Consider the following 15,514-nt stretch of genomic DNA (forward strand, 5'->3'; position numbering starts at 1 on the left):
TTGAGATCTAAAATTTAAAAAAAAAATAGAATCTATCAGGGATAAATCGAAACCAATTATAGTGATAGATATGTAGTTAATAGTAAAGGACGTGGTGGTGACAATGGCGATGATGGAGCTGGTGGTGGTAGTTGCAGAAGCTTCGGTGGTGATAGAGAAGGTGTTCTAGGAAGAGAAGGAAAAAAAAAAGTTTGGATCTGAAAATAAAGAAATTTTTTTCTTTAAAACCGTATTAAAAAATGAAAGGTTGATATGGAAACAAAATAAAAAGAGGAAGGGTTAATATGGAAACAAAATTAATGTTAATGGACCCCTAATGGGCTTATAGATGGAGAGGAGTATTTTTATTGCATGATAAGGGTATTTGTGTATCCCATCAAAACAAGGGTCAATTATATAATTACCACTTCCAGAAATACTCTTGTTGGAAAGTTAAAAATTCTTGATCAAAACACAGTCAGAACATCTGCGTTTAAAGTTGTGACCAACACAAGTGAATCTTCTAACTTGTCTTGGGATGATGAGAGTTGTTCCTATCATGTAGATTTTGATAATCACTGATTACACAAAATATCAAGGATATTGTAAGAAGAAGCAAAAGATGTGAGAAAAGTCTCTCTCTAGTTAATGCTTCAGATGATTCAATACAAGAAACGTCATCCCAGGTTGTCAAATTCGTGCATACTTCCAATATGTGCAATAAACTTTCAGCTCTCGCAGCAGAAACTTCTTCCTACTCAAATTCTGGTTCAGAGTTTGAGTCTGACACTGAGATTTTTAAATTCTTGGATAAGTATGGAGAATTTCACCAACAAAATCTCCAACTAAAGGCTTCGTTGGAGAAACTTGAATCATCACTTCAGGTGAAAAATCTTGAGATAAATTTTCTTAATGATGAATTCACCAGAACCCTGTCTCTGAAGGAAAAAGAGATTAATACCCTTAAGTGTGACCTGCAAAGGTTGTTAGGAAGTTCTGAAAAAAATCTCAGCAATGTTATTCGGTCAGAAGTCTTTTGGAACACAAATGGTTTAGGGTTCAAAAGCAAAACTGTGAGCACAAAAACTCATTTGTTCCAGCCGATTTTGGAATAATTAATGATGAATGTTGTGATAAACAGGAGGCAAATAAGCGAGACAGTAAATCTTCCGTGATTTTTTCGTTTTATGGAAATGCAATCATGTCCAAGATAAGTGTTGGAAATTCAAGAGGAATAACAAAAGGATTGACAAACTTCAGAATGACATGCAAAGAATGAATCTATTCGTGGGTAATCAACAGGGTACTCCTGAAGACAAGAAAAAATCCAAAAGAACCAGATTCAGACGAGGTAAGAAGTCTGTCTATACAACGAACCTTGATATGTCACTATGTGATAAAAGATGTGAGCATTTGGCTCACTCCGTCACCATTTAATACTAGTGATGCCTGCATCCTCATCTTTATTTTGAGAAAATGAGGATTGCATCAAGGTTGCAAAAATTTTGTATAATTATTAATTTCTTATTTTATTTATGTTAAGAAAATATCTTCTTGTTAAAATAGATAATGTATCATGAACCATAAAAGACTTGTTCAAAGTTCTTCTAGGGTTTGGTTGTCCATAGGTCTATTTATATTCATTTGTGATCAAAATTCCCTTCACTTATTTTATCTTTCAAAAGATACAGTTTCATGGATCCTATGACTAGAGGTACCACAAAAAGGGATGCAGTTGAAGCAGTTAATGTGTATCTTTGTGAAGGAATCATTTCCTCAAGGAAAAAGAAGGAGAGATCCACAAATGATGAAGAAGGTTCTTCCTCTAACTGCATCTTGTCTGTTTGTCATTTTGATAATAACTTTAGAGGTATGGTGAAGGATTTCATCAACAAAAGAAATGATTTAAAATCTCAAATCATTTTATCTTTAGAAAAGATAGCTCACTAAGAACGTATGTTGTCTCTAACAAAGAACACCTTGTGTCGACTAAAAATAGAATTTAGTGAGTTAACTGATATTTCTGAAGATCTGGAGGAATTGAACGATCCCTAGGAAACTTCTTATGAGAATTCATTCTTGTGTTTTAAGAATGATAACTAGGGTTTGGAATATCAATTATTGTGAGTACATATAGATATTTCCAACGATTTTCATCTTGCAATGTTTTTAGATTTATTTATTTAAATTCTAAAGTTTATTTGGAAGATGATTTTTGCAATATTAATCTTTATGGTTTTATATATTGCAACTTGTTACGGGATATGTGTGTTTGCGTTCGTGAACTATGATGGTCCCATATTTGCTTAAAATTTAAGTCTATCATATGTCTTTATGCAAATATTGATAAAAGATAGAATGAACTTTTGACAACAAAAGTTAAGCCTATTATGTCATTATGAAAATATTGATGGAAAGTAGGATGAACTTTTGTTTACAGAGAGTAAGTCTATTATATGTCTCTATGTAAATATTGATGAAAAATAGAATGAATCTTTGGATATTCCGCAGTATTGGTCTTTCCCTGATCCACATCTTTGTGTAAGTACTATGCGGCTCCGTAAGTTCTCTTATGTGAGCATTTCCGATTAAATTAATCATGGGTTCTCTTGTGGTTAATTTAATTGAATATTTTTGGATACAAATTCATGTTTCATGTAATTTGTTAATGTCCAAAGAAATCCTTCTTTTCTTGTGAAAGTAAGGTCGCTCTTGTTGTTCTTTCGGGAATGACATTTTATGGGGGAGAGTTCTTAATTGAACTTGTGCTTAATTTCCAAATCTTTGTGGGGAGTGTGGTTGTGGAATATTGTAGGAGTTTTCTTGTATCTTTATAAACTCCTTGATAAATACACTAGTTTCGGCTATGTGAAATCATCGAAACAAAGTTGATATGTTCTCTTTTGGTCATGAAGTATCTTTATGGAAATTTCATTAGGATCCCACTAGTTTTCGTATCTTTTCCAATTCATATTGACAAAAAGGGGGAGAATTCATGTGTAGTTCACACCACAAATACATATGGTTTACGGATCATTATGTAAGGGGAGTGGTTTTCATGTGAGATGAAGTATTGACTTAGGGGGAGTGATAATATCACCATAGTATTGTTGTCAAAGTTCTGATACAATTGGACTTTGATGTTGTGTAATAATACTATGACATTGTATAACAATGATTGAGAGCTATTGTTTTCTCATTGTTATAGTTACGGATCTTCAACAACTATGATACTGAGTTGAACGCGTTCAGAATCACCGGAGTACTTGGAAGTGACGAAGATTTCGAGTAATGTTGAAGAACCAAGTAAATCAAGCATTTGGATTGAGAGCTACAAAGTTTATTTATTTTGTATTCCATATGTATTGATAGTTTTATCACTAAAATTGACAAAGGGGGAGATTGTTAGAGCACTGCTCGGTCGAACTCACAAGAGTTTGCTATCTCAAGCTTGTTTGTCAAGTTTAGTTTCCAAAACTATAAGTCTTGATTTAGTCTACTTATAGCTAAGTCTCGAATTATGATAGAAAGTGTAGTTGAGCATTAGACTTCACGGCGTTCGTCGATTGAAGACGAAGAACTACTAAGGGGAGATTGTGGAACTTCATCAACAAAAGGTATGTGGAGACTTGAATTCATCTATCACTCAAAAATCTATCTTCTCTATCTCCTATTTGAGACAAAGGTCGTGTAGCTATATAGACTCCACTTATGCACATTTGATATTTCGAGTTAAGTTTACATATTTCTCGAAATATGTGTTGGTAAGATTTCGCTTTAACCAAGTTCACCTTATATTCTTGACGAAATTCAAAAGATGATCATGTGAAATCGCCTGGTAACATCTTACATGATTGGTGTGAGACAGACATTTGATGTAGACTCGGAACATTTCGTATTGATTATTCGATCACTTGAAAATTGCTTTGAAGCTAATAGTTTGTGTGAGACAGCTATTGTCGTGTTCCGAGAATGTTTCAATGGCTGAAATGGGAGTTTATAGCAAATGGATATAAGCACAGTATTGATGGGTGCCAAATAATGTATATATTTATCCCTTTTTGTTGGCATTTAACTCATCTTTTGCGCATTAATTCTACATTTTATCCCATATTCTGTATTTTCATTGTTTTCAAGAATAAATATTTTTCTTACTTAATTTTGCATTTTTAGGTAATAAATAAAGTCTGGATGACTTGCGGAGCGGAAAAGAGCTGAAGAGTAGTGAAAAGCCGGGAGGAATTACGCAAGGAAGCCGCAAAGAATGGTGCGCACAAGACCAAAAGGCTAGAAGTGGGCTTGAAGAGGAAGAATTGTTCTTAAAGAAGATATGGGCTTGGCATACCCAAGGCCCAAAACCCTTACCCAAACCCATTTTCTATATCCAAGCCCGTCTCGGATTTCAGCCGTCAGATCGAAGCATTTCAGCATCCTACGGTCGCTCCATCATCGCACATCAAACTCCGAAGCCCCCGCTTTACATCACAACGCCCATCTCCATCTTGGGTCGTCCGTTTTGCTACATCCCTTCATCTGACGGTCGCTACACGCTTACCTCCGTATCGCCGTTGGATCCACCTACCATCTTCCCATCCATCGCTCCTTGTCGCAGATCATCAAACCTCGCTGAACCCGCCTAACACCAAAGTATCGAACACCCTATACCCAGCCAAACGCACCTTTCTTCTTTCTTCTCCATCTCTTCTTCCTTCAGAACCCGTACCACCACCATGTCCGTCTCCATCACCACCATCTTCTCCCCAAATCACTCCACCATCTACGCCACCAAACCAACCCTAAACCTAAGCCCATCATCACCATCACGTGCTATCTCTTTATCAACCACTAATTTCTCCAATTTCTCATCTCTCTTCTCACTTAAACCCTAGGTGAGAAATTGGGGATATAAGTGATGTTAAAGCAACAATTGGAGCATGAGATGAACGAGAGGAAGTAATTGGAGAGTGGGTCGACGATATGGAGTGAGTATCTCAACACATTAGGTAAATCAATTTTACCTAATTTTCTGTTTTTGGGGAAAAGGGGTTGGAACCCTAATTCTGATAGGGGGAGTATATATTTGTAATGTTTTGTGTGAGAGAAGGGAGGGGATGTTCTCTGGACTAGCCAGTAGAAACTTAAACCAAAATATTATGCAATTCCAATTTCAGTCTTCTTATGCAGTTAACAGTTGATTGTTGTGTGTATGTTATGTTTGAATTATTTTGCATGATGAATGTTGATGCTGTTAACATGTTTTTCATGAGCTAAATTACTGCAGCTAAGGCTCAGATGAAGCCTTAGTGCATTGTTGGATGATGAATTGCTAGGTTAGAGTCTTAATGCCCTGTTTTGCTTGAGCATTGGGAAGAAAGCAGTGCTATGATTGCCTGTGATTGATTGTGCTGTCAAAAGACAGTCAATACTAGGGGTATTTCTGTTAGCAAGCTGTTTTTATTTCCTTTCTATTGTATGCATAGGACTCACTTCAACCTAGGAATATGTTATTTGATTAGGACACAAGGTGGAATCTAAGCCTTAGCTTAGCCACAATTCCTTTCTTCAGTCATTTACAATTCCTGCTCTGCTTTTATTCACTGCTTAGTTACATTCCTTTACTGTTTTGCTTAGTTCTTGCATTTTGAAGCCTATTGTGCACTGAAGTCAGTGCACAAACTCACCTCTGCCCTTGGCTTCCAAGCCTTGGTTCTTAGCTGTTTTCCTTGCTGCTTTGGTTCTTTACTTCTGCCACTTTGTATGCCATATTGCTTTGTCTTGCTCACTGTCTCCATTGTTAGCTTAGGTTTCTCTTATAGTGCTCCCACTCCCTGTGGACTTTCCCCTGCTTTCCTTCTATTCTATAAACTTGGCCTTGTATACTTGCAAGTTTCTGTGTGTTTTCCATTTCCACACCAAGTATGCGTACTTACATATGTGTGATCCAAGTCCGGAACCATGGTATGCATACCCGTATGCGTACTAATTGGTTTAGTTGAGGTTCGTGAACTAAGTATGCATACCGGTATGCGTACTGGCGTGAGGTTCAAGTTCCGGGACTTTACTGAGTTTGGTGGTATGCGTACCCGTTCGCATACTGACAAAACCAAACTTAGTCCGACAACTAAGGTATGCGTACCCGTTTGCATACTTGAGTGGATTATGTTGTAAAATCGGTTTGATGAACTAATACATTTATATAATAAGGAATCCAATATTTTGCAAATCGTGGATATAATATTTATGACTTGATTCGAGTGAATCAAAATCCATTTTGCTTCAATTTTTTCTTGTATACTTCTATGAGAATATAAACAATTGAACAACTCTAGAACTAGTTTCATTTGACTCATTTGAACTAGTTATGGTTAAGATGAATGAGGTTGATATGAAAGTGTTCATATGGCTAACTTCGGTTAACTATTGTTGAGCCAACAAAGTTGTACACGTTTAGGTACGGTTACTCATATCTAAATGAAGTCACTTTTCATTTGTGTGTAAGAAGCTAAGTTCAAACTTATGGTTAAAAGATATTAGCTTGAGTCTAATCAGGTTTTCATCTAACGGTGAATATTGAATGCTTTGTTACCAAGGTAACATTGATTACAAATCCTGATTTGAAGAGTATATAAAGGAGAACATTAGCAAGTGGGAAACCTAATCCCCACACCTCCTATGTGATACTAGTTGCGACTAGAGTCAATTCTTCCAAAACCATGTAGGTTAAAGACTTGAAGACTTCATTGGATTGTGAAGCCAGACCCAACTATTTTTTCTGTAGTTACGTGTTCTGATCTTGTTGTTTTCTATCGTGATTGAGTACTATCTTCTCTAAGATTTTCTCGAGATTTAATCTCTGATAGGAAAGATAAAAAGTAGTCGCAAACATCTTCGTCTCGGTGTTTGTGATTCCACAATTATCTTGTTTCGCTACCGTGCGATTAAGATTATTGTGAGGTGATTGATATTTCTAGGCTCTTCTTCAGGAATATAAGTCCGGTATATCACTGACCGTAGTTCATCCTCAAAGGGACAAGTAATTTAAGCCAACTCATTTGCAAGGCCATGGCCAAGCAATAATGGTAATGGCCTAGTCCGTGTAGGCCGTTCTGTCAAAATACATCCAAGTGATGCATATTTAGTCTGCGACGTGGCATAGTGATACCTAAGCGTCATATGCCCCATTGGCAAGGCTACTAAATGAGGCCTAAGCATTATTTATACACTTTTGGCTAAGCTATGAAGCTTACTTGGTGCCTGGTCCGCATATGCACCTTCAACCAACTACCCATCCCTATATATGTTTTAAAGACATTTTTACAACTTAAATTGGGGGGAAAAAATCATTCATCAAGTCCCAAGGCCGTGATGGATACACATTACTACCCTGGCCAACTACAATGTACGGCCGTGATTGTTGTACATTCAATTCTAGCTCACAGGCCAGTTTCAATGTCTGACCATGATGGCTGAAACATTTCCTGAGCCAGGTACAGTGATGTTCTGTGATTGTTGTATTTCCGGCTTTGGCCCATAGGCCACTCCAATGTTCATCTGTGATGGTTGTACATAGCCAAGGCCAGCCTGCTCTATCCTGTTGCGATATTTTCCATAGGCCAATGTCCCGCGTAATGCACCATTTCGGCGCTACTTTGTTCTAGGCCAGCCATCCAACTGGCCTGAAGCACCTTTGGTGCGAGATCGGCTCTTAGACAATACAACTTACAACTTGTACCCTCTTGGTGCGATATTGTCCCTAGGCCAATATATCGTCGGAATGCGGCTTACTTGACGCCATATTGGCTCTAGGACAATGTTACTCTTAAAACGCTATGCAACTTGAGATGAAGCTTCATCTCATGCCATCATGCGTCATGCTAAAAACAAGGGGCGTTACAAATTCTTACGCTGTAAAGGATATCATCTAAGGGAATTAATTGCGTAGACCCTTGTGAGGTTTAAGAGACGTAAGGAGCATGGTTCTAACTGAATCGATTGGAGGGTGAATTCAGTTTCAACCACATTCCAGTCCGAAGTCTGACAGTAAGCTAGTGTCTATAGCGACTTGATACAATTTGGTGTCAACTCTGGACTAGGTCCCGGGGTTTTATCAATTTGTTTGTGATATTTACTTTTCTGCATCTTTTGATTGTTAAAAGTACTACACAAGTTCATACTCATAACAAAACGAAAAATGTTGGTAGTGTTCTTGGTACCCTCTCCTTTTCAACATCCATATATACTAAATTTTCACCAATTACCCACGAGACGTAGAAAGGATATTATCTATGAGTATTCGACAAAGGCATACTTCTGGATTACTGTGTTATATTCTTTTCCCTTCCTCAAGGTTTCATCCCACTGGGTTTTCTCTTATTAATGGTTTAACGAGACAACATATACGAGTCCGACGCTATTTCTAAGTTTTCTTAATATTGTATTCTTTTTCCTTAGTTCATGTTTGGTCCTTCTGGGTTTTCCTAGCGAGGTTTTGATAAGGCAATAGACTTAGATAGGGTAATCATCGAGGAGAGAACTACATCTGAAGCATCAGAAAATAACAGTCAAGTGTTATTGGACCGCATAAGAGAGAGTGTTGTAAGGCCTTGGACTCATATATGTACGACCCATGTAGATTTAACCAGAATTTATCTTATAGAGCTTAAATATAACATGTAAATTGTCTCTAATAAATAAGAGTTTCCTTATTCTATTCATCTATATTTTATTTCTATCTCAACATTTTTATATTATTTATAGTAAAAGATGTCAAAATCCATATAAGATAGATGATTTTCTAGTTTATCTTGGTACTCTCCCCGATATCCAGGAGCGGAGCCAGTCCATTGTAAGAGTGTGCACTTGCACCCCTGCCCAGCTGGCTCCAAAGTCAATTTTAAGCCCTTTAAGATCTTTTTTTTTATATAATTAAGCCTGTTTTTACATTTTTGCACCTCAAAATTTTTGGTTGCATTCATAGCAAAGTTTTGTACCCCTTTTCTTGATTCTTGGCTACGCCCCTGCCGATATCCATTAACAGCCATGTATAAATACCTTGGAAAGCTACGCTTATCTGGTCAAATATGCAACTGACATTCTGTCCACAGCGACGGCCAAATCTTTAAGGAAATTTTAATATTCTTGGGAGAGATTTAAATGTGCTACTAGTAATATTTTTCTTCGGGTATTTAAAAGTCTCCAGAAAGTGTTAGAGACGAGACTTTATTAAGGCATCAGGGCATGACATTATCAGTTACCTTACCCTATTTGACAGTACTATAAGGTATTATTTATTACAGAAGTATCTAAGGATAGATAGAAGTATCCAAGGATAAGGTTGATGAATCGGGTCGACCTTGCTGAACTAATCATGGTTGCGTATGTGTATGATCAATATTCAATACAGGTTGATCTACTTTAACAGGTCATAAGCGGCCATTCTACATGCCATTCCAAGAAAGAAACCTCCATAAATCTGCTAGAAGACAGCCCTACCATGAAAATAACTTACTTACCCTACTTGTATCTTTCCTATTGTCCAACAGTAATTCAAGTTTGGATCCTTTCTCCTTTTTTTCTTTACAGATATTGATATATATCCCATCGGACCCATCATCTGATAAGTAACGAAATATCTTGAAACCTTAAGAAATTAAGTTCACATGATCAAGATCTGTATATAGTGAGCCGCTGATACTGATATATGGCCACATTTTTTTAGACGATCTTTTTGGTTTTGACATTCACATACTGTGTTGATGGGAAATATTTATTAGGCACACAGAATACTCGTCGACCACTAATTTATACCGTATTATGTGGTATAGTGGTAAAGTCACTTGATGATGATACGAGTGATCTGAGTCACCGTCTTCCATTATCTGTTCCCTATCATTATTTTTCTTCTTGAGACATAGCAAACCGCGAAGAAATTGTAATTGGTGCCTGTAGATTCAACAATGGCAATGAAGATCTTGGATTCTGTCGGGCTAAAACAACCATTCAACCAGCATTAATATTTTACACCCAAAGTTTATGGAAGACGGTAAGTGAAAGAGAGAGTAGGACCTGATTCCCTGAAGTCCCAGGGGAAACATAAAGATCAAAAGAATCATGTCCCATATAGTTACGAGCGCTCAATGTCAGGGGCATATATTTTAATACTCTGCCATCCAGTAGTTCCTTGATTTAATCGAAAGGTTAATCTCAAAAACATCAATATATATACTTGTTCGATAAGATCAATACAAAGAGAAAGGAGATTGATACGATGTTATACATACGTTACCTTAAGTAGATCTCACCTGTTGTTTTGTCCACTTCTCACCATGATCCTCGCAGATTATTGGATAGATACAACAAAATCAATTTTTTTTAGCAAATTCGATCCTGGCCCTTTATTTGTATCAGCCAATCTAGATTTTAGGAATTCAAATTTAAGATGTACGATAGGTTTATGGGTTTGGGGCGCATGTTATCGGCGTTGGTGGAATAATGCCGTGCTTTGAAGGTTGAGCCGGCATTTGAGAAAAGTAAAAGCTCGTATTTCACAGAAGTCAACGGTAAATCTCATGCATGAGGTCTATCAGGAGAGGGCAGGCAGACTTTCTGTCCTTATTTCTTTGTACACTGTCCGTCCTGAGACCTTGAGCCCACTTAAGAATGAGTCGCCAATAAGACCCGGTCTAAGAGAGTGTCTCCGGTGGATAATAACACGAGGAAAACTCAGGCGGAGAAAAAGGAAAAATTATCATGCATCATGTTTGTTTGTATCTGATTCAAAAACAAATACAAACATATTGGGGTAAATCGAGATGAATGAAATCCGGCAAGTAAGCCGGCTGTCAACAAGTAAGGTGTTGGCCTCGGCTCATGCACCGCCTAAGGCACCCACTGTCCAAGTACAAAGTGGCAAAACCTAACACGGTCGTCCACCCCAGCAATTATCCCCTTCCCGAGGGTAATAAAACTTTAATCTCAGCCCAGCCGTATACACCCTAAAAAGGTAGGTCCTACGCTGAGTATAAAGTGACAAAAGTATTAACGTAGGGACAGAGGATTTGGACTTTCATCATCATCGTCCGTTCCACCCTTTTTATATATAGTCCTACAAAATTCTCCCATACCCAAAGAAACCAAACACAGTTCTCATCAGAGAGATTGAAAAACCAAAACAAAAAAATGAATTCATTTTGTGAAGATGAATTTGATAAAATCCCAGACGCAATATTACTTCTCATCTTGAATCAAATATCAGATATCAAAACATTAACTCATTGCAAAACAGTATCAAAACGATTCAACTCATTAGTCCCACAAGTTGAAACACTCCTGGTTAAAGTAGATTGTGTGGTATCAACAACATCATCAGAATCAGGTGATTGGTTTTCTCTATTCAACATCATCAAATCAATATTCCAATCTTTTCAAGATTTGTTAACTTCGCCAAGAAAACTGTTAGCACCAAACAAGTTATCAAATTCACCGACGGAGATTCTTAGAGGATTTGAGAAGATCAAGAAGTTGGAGATTGAATTACCTTCTGGTGATCTTAAGTTGGAGAAAGGGATAACGTTGAGATGGAAGGCTGAGTTTGGGAAGAGTTTAAAGAGTTGTGTTATATTAGCCGTTAGATCAATTGAATATGGTGATCAGAAGGGTAGTGTTTGTGATGATCATGATGATGAGATCGATTTTCATGGAGATGGAAGTGGTGGATTGAAGTTGAGGGTAGTTTGGACGATTTCATCATTGATAGCTGCTTCCACAAGGCATTATTTGTTAAGAGAAGTTATTAAAGAACATAAAGAGATTGACAATTTGGTTTTGAGTGATAGAGAGAATGAAGGTAAAGTTGTTATGAATCAACAGGGTTTGAAGGAGTTTAGGGTTCATGAGGAAGAAAATGGTGGCGGCGGTGGTGGAGGTGGGGTGGATTTAAGTACAAGTACGGTGCAGGGGTGGAAGAATAACAGGACAGTGGTTCCAGCTGTGAGAATGAGAATGAGACATGAATCAAAACTAGATTTGTCTTGTGGTGTGAGAATGAGAGGGGCTACTCTTGTTGTTGTTAGGCCTGCAATTACTGATGAATTTGAGAGAAGAAAAAACTGGAAGTCGGAAATGGAGGAACGACAAGAGGATAAGGAATTGGCTTTGGGGGCATTTGACGGTGTTTTTGGTGAAGCTGTTGAGGCTTTGATGAAGAGAAGAAGTTATTTATTGGAAATGAACTCATTTTAGTTAACCACGTACGCAACAAACTGCTGCAACCGCAACTCAGTGATGGGCGGCGATGGCTGGTAAAGTCTATGGTCAAGTCACGCTAATGTCAATCTTGGAATGCATTTCACTGTTCATTGATTGTGTTGCCTCTACAGTCTAGGACGGATTTTTTTTTTCTTCTTCTCTTATGTGCATTTGCTTTCTATGAACGTTAATGATGCAATGTTAGTTTGCAAGTTGTAATCTATCTTAAGGCAACTTGGTCGAAGTTGTTGGTCTGAATATTGTGATTGGTTGCATATTGAGATATTTGTAGTGATTATCCGTACTTATGTTGTTCTCATTAGAATAAAGAAGCATGTTTGTGTGTTAGGTGAGTGAATGTATTCTATACTTTATGTTTAGAATTGTATTAGTCTAAGGTGATTAAATTAAGATTGTGCATAACAAATGTGAAACAAATTAGAAGAGGATTACATACATGCATTTTAGTCCATTAACTAATATAGATTCAATTGTGATTACGAATCTTGGTCTTGATAAGGCTGTCAGCAAAGTGAAATCACGCAAGCAACATCAAAGAATAAGTCAAAATAACAAAGGCCGAAAATCAGCAGCCACTTGCTAGTCTTGAATGCTGTTTCTTTTGATCAACTTCAAGCATTAATTCATTGCCACTCTTGAATTTTGACAATGTGCTGCCGCAGCTGCTCCACCGGATGGAAAACAATTACAACGAAATAATTATTGTTTCTCGAGGAGCTGGCAAATCTGACGACCTAAAAATGCATGTTTTTCGTATTATTATCCACTCGTGAGGTTGATAACAGGGCCCTAACTCAGTTGAAAAACAGGAAATTACCGTGTATGTATGGAATAACTATAAAAATAATCTGATAAACAGAAAATGTAAAAATAAAATAAAAAATTGAAAACCCTTTTCAAGTTCTAATCAGGGAGGTGAGCAACTTAGATTCCCATGATTAAAGCTGAATCAACCCGGCCCCTTCCAGAGCCCAACCAATCTCTGTAGCTCCAAGGAAAAGCGTTCCTAGCCACATGAATATACCAGCTGGAATCCACCACAACGACCACTTTCGTTCGTCTTGACAAAAATTAGTTCCGCAACTGCGATACAAATTGAAACCATGGATTATTAATCCTGCTCTGATTCCCGTTTCGATTTTGAATTATTTTTAGCTTGGTTAATTCCATGATTAAGCAACTATTAACAATTAAGAAAGAAGCGAAGAAGAATGTATGTACCTGCATGTGATGTACTGACTAGCAGTACTAATACCCTCGTTTCGTTCAATATATGGTTGCAAGATGGACATCGCATCAACTTTTGTTCTTGTGGGGGGTCTTCCATGGATGCAGGGTGATTTTTCTTCTTTCGATGGAGATGGAGATGAATATGGATACTACTCGTGGAAGTTCGATTTTTTTGGGGTTTCAGTTACATAAGTACATGACATGGACAATGCCGTATTAAACTAAAATACTATATCACCGTACAGTCATACTCCGGAGATGATTCTTTCGGAAATTGCTCGAAATTGGGTATAAAAATTCGGTGCAAGGGCCCAAATAAAACAGTGACTAAGTGCCTTTGTTCCGAACTGATGAGTAGTGTGAGTTCTCATGTTGCATTTTAGTCTCAAATAGGGCAATGTTGGCAAATAGCTAGCACAAATCTTTGAGTTTAGTTGATTGGAGCATGAACTATAAATGCTTTGAGTTTGTTCCCATTGTGCGATTTGCCGGAAAGCTAAAGCTAAAAGCTAAATTTAGCTTTGGCTTTTTGGCGAAATTGATTGTAATTTGTAAATGCTGTTAGCAGTGGAGTAACTGTTGGCCGCCAGAAATAGAGAGTGCACATGAGTGTATATAATATGCTTTAACAGTGAAGATCAGTACGTAGCCAAACACTATGAAATTACATTAACAGGAACTTGCGTTGAAATAGAAAGACAATTCAAACTTCTACATCTCCTCCGCAGAAATTATATTCCAAGCCAACAACCGCCATTTCAAGTTGGTTGGGTATAAATACCTCAACCGTGAATTCCTTGTGTAATCATATGATCATATGGAATCAACCCAGTTTCCCTCAACATAATATAAATCATTATACCACACATAAAAAGCGTGAACAGAAACAAGGCACATACAAGAACAAACAGAAAAATCATCTCCCAGGCCAGAGTTGGTTTGCAAGGACGTCGAATGCTGCTAAATCTAATGCTGCCACACTCGTGGCAAAAAACTGTTTCACACCTGCATTCAAAAATTGTAAGTAGCATAAGTTAGTTCCCTGTTGCGAGTTGAATTTTCAAACTTGGTTAACAAGTTTGCTATACGTTAAAAAAAAAACGACTGAATATAAATACCTGCATGTAATCATCTTACAACCCTCGTTGCGCTCAACGTAATGCTTGCAAGACGGGCACCGTCTCCATCTCTTCTTTTTGACAATCTTCATGAACAAAGAATCATCTTTACTGTCGATGTCGATTACAATCTCACGATTACTATTGCACTGATGGTTCTCTTTCCATGGAACCATGCAATGGAAACAGAAAGGCTTTTTGCAACTAGGACAGTTTGATTCTGTAATCTTGCTTGAACTAGAATATCCAACACATTCATTCAAAACCAATTCGGAACAATTTCGATAAGGGCAGTAAGATCTTCCATAGGCTACCCCGCCTTTTGATGCATTCAAAAATACTGCTGATTCACAGAGAGCACGACACCACTTTTCGAAAACACTTTTTGGGAGAACTGATTGGTACGATGAAGCCTCCAACATGACATTGCAGTTGAATTCTGGGCATGTTATCTTCGAGATGTTGCGGTAAATCACCTGTGCTTCTATATACTTAGCGACACAATTAGTACAATAAGGATGCCGGCATCCCTTGAATTTCCTCTCTAAGGGAAGTTCTGTAAAACATATATTGCATGTGAAAAATCTACTGGGACACCTATTACTTGCTGAACTTATTAGAAGCGGTTCTTCCATTCTTCCATACGGTAGCATGTTAAAGTCGTGCTTTCAGGCACAATTCGTATATATTTCATATTTATGACGAAACAAAATTACTTGGCGTTGGAGTTATGTTTTTTATGGGATTCCTAAGAGACCCCTAATTCCGAGTTCCCTTCGAATTTCCGCACAAAATCTTTGCTGGAATATACTGAACTTGAAAGGGTTTTTTAGTCCAATGATTCTAGCTAAGTCGACCGCCTAACCGGGGCTCAAAACCCCTGAGATCCCCGTAAGTAACACAAAGTACCGTACGTGTCA

The 15,514-nt window shown here is 37.6% G+C and overlaps 2 protein-coding genes across 2 annotated transcripts; one reads left to right on the top strand and one right to left on the bottom strand.

The window, feature by feature from the left end:
* Positions 1-11,083: 11,083 nt before the first annotated feature.
* LOC113335970 (F-box protein At1g22220-like) lies at positions 11,084-12,605 on the top strand. The gene has a single exon (XM_026581971.1). It carries the CDS (start codon positions 11,158-11,160, stop codon positions 12,217-12,219), a length of 1,062 nt encoding a protein of 353 aa, XP_026437756.1. The 5' UTR covers positions 11,084-11,157; the 3' UTR covers positions 12,220-12,605.
* A 1,787-nt stretch (positions 12,606-14,392) lies between these two features.
* Positions 14,393-15,229, bottom strand: LOC113335862 (probable E3 ubiquitin-protein ligase RNF144A-A). Its single transcript, XM_026581888.1, has 2 exons — positions 14,614-15,229; positions 14,393-14,481 (listed from the first exon to the last, which is right to left on the bottom strand). Exons 1-2 carry the CDS (start codon positions 15,227-15,229, stop codon positions 14,393-14,395), a joined length of 705 nt encoding a protein of 234 aa, XP_026437673.1.
* Between the last annotated feature and the right edge of the window lie 285 nt (positions 15,230-15,514).

The sequence above is a fragment of the Papaver somniferum genome, unplaced genomic scaffold, assembly GCF_003573695.1.
Source record: "Papaver somniferum cultivar HN1 unplaced genomic scaffold, ASM357369v1 unplaced-scaffold_150, whole genome shotgun sequence".
Lineage (NCBI taxonomy): Eukaryota > Viridiplantae > Streptophyta > Magnoliopsida > Ranunculales > Papaveraceae > Papaver > Papaver somniferum.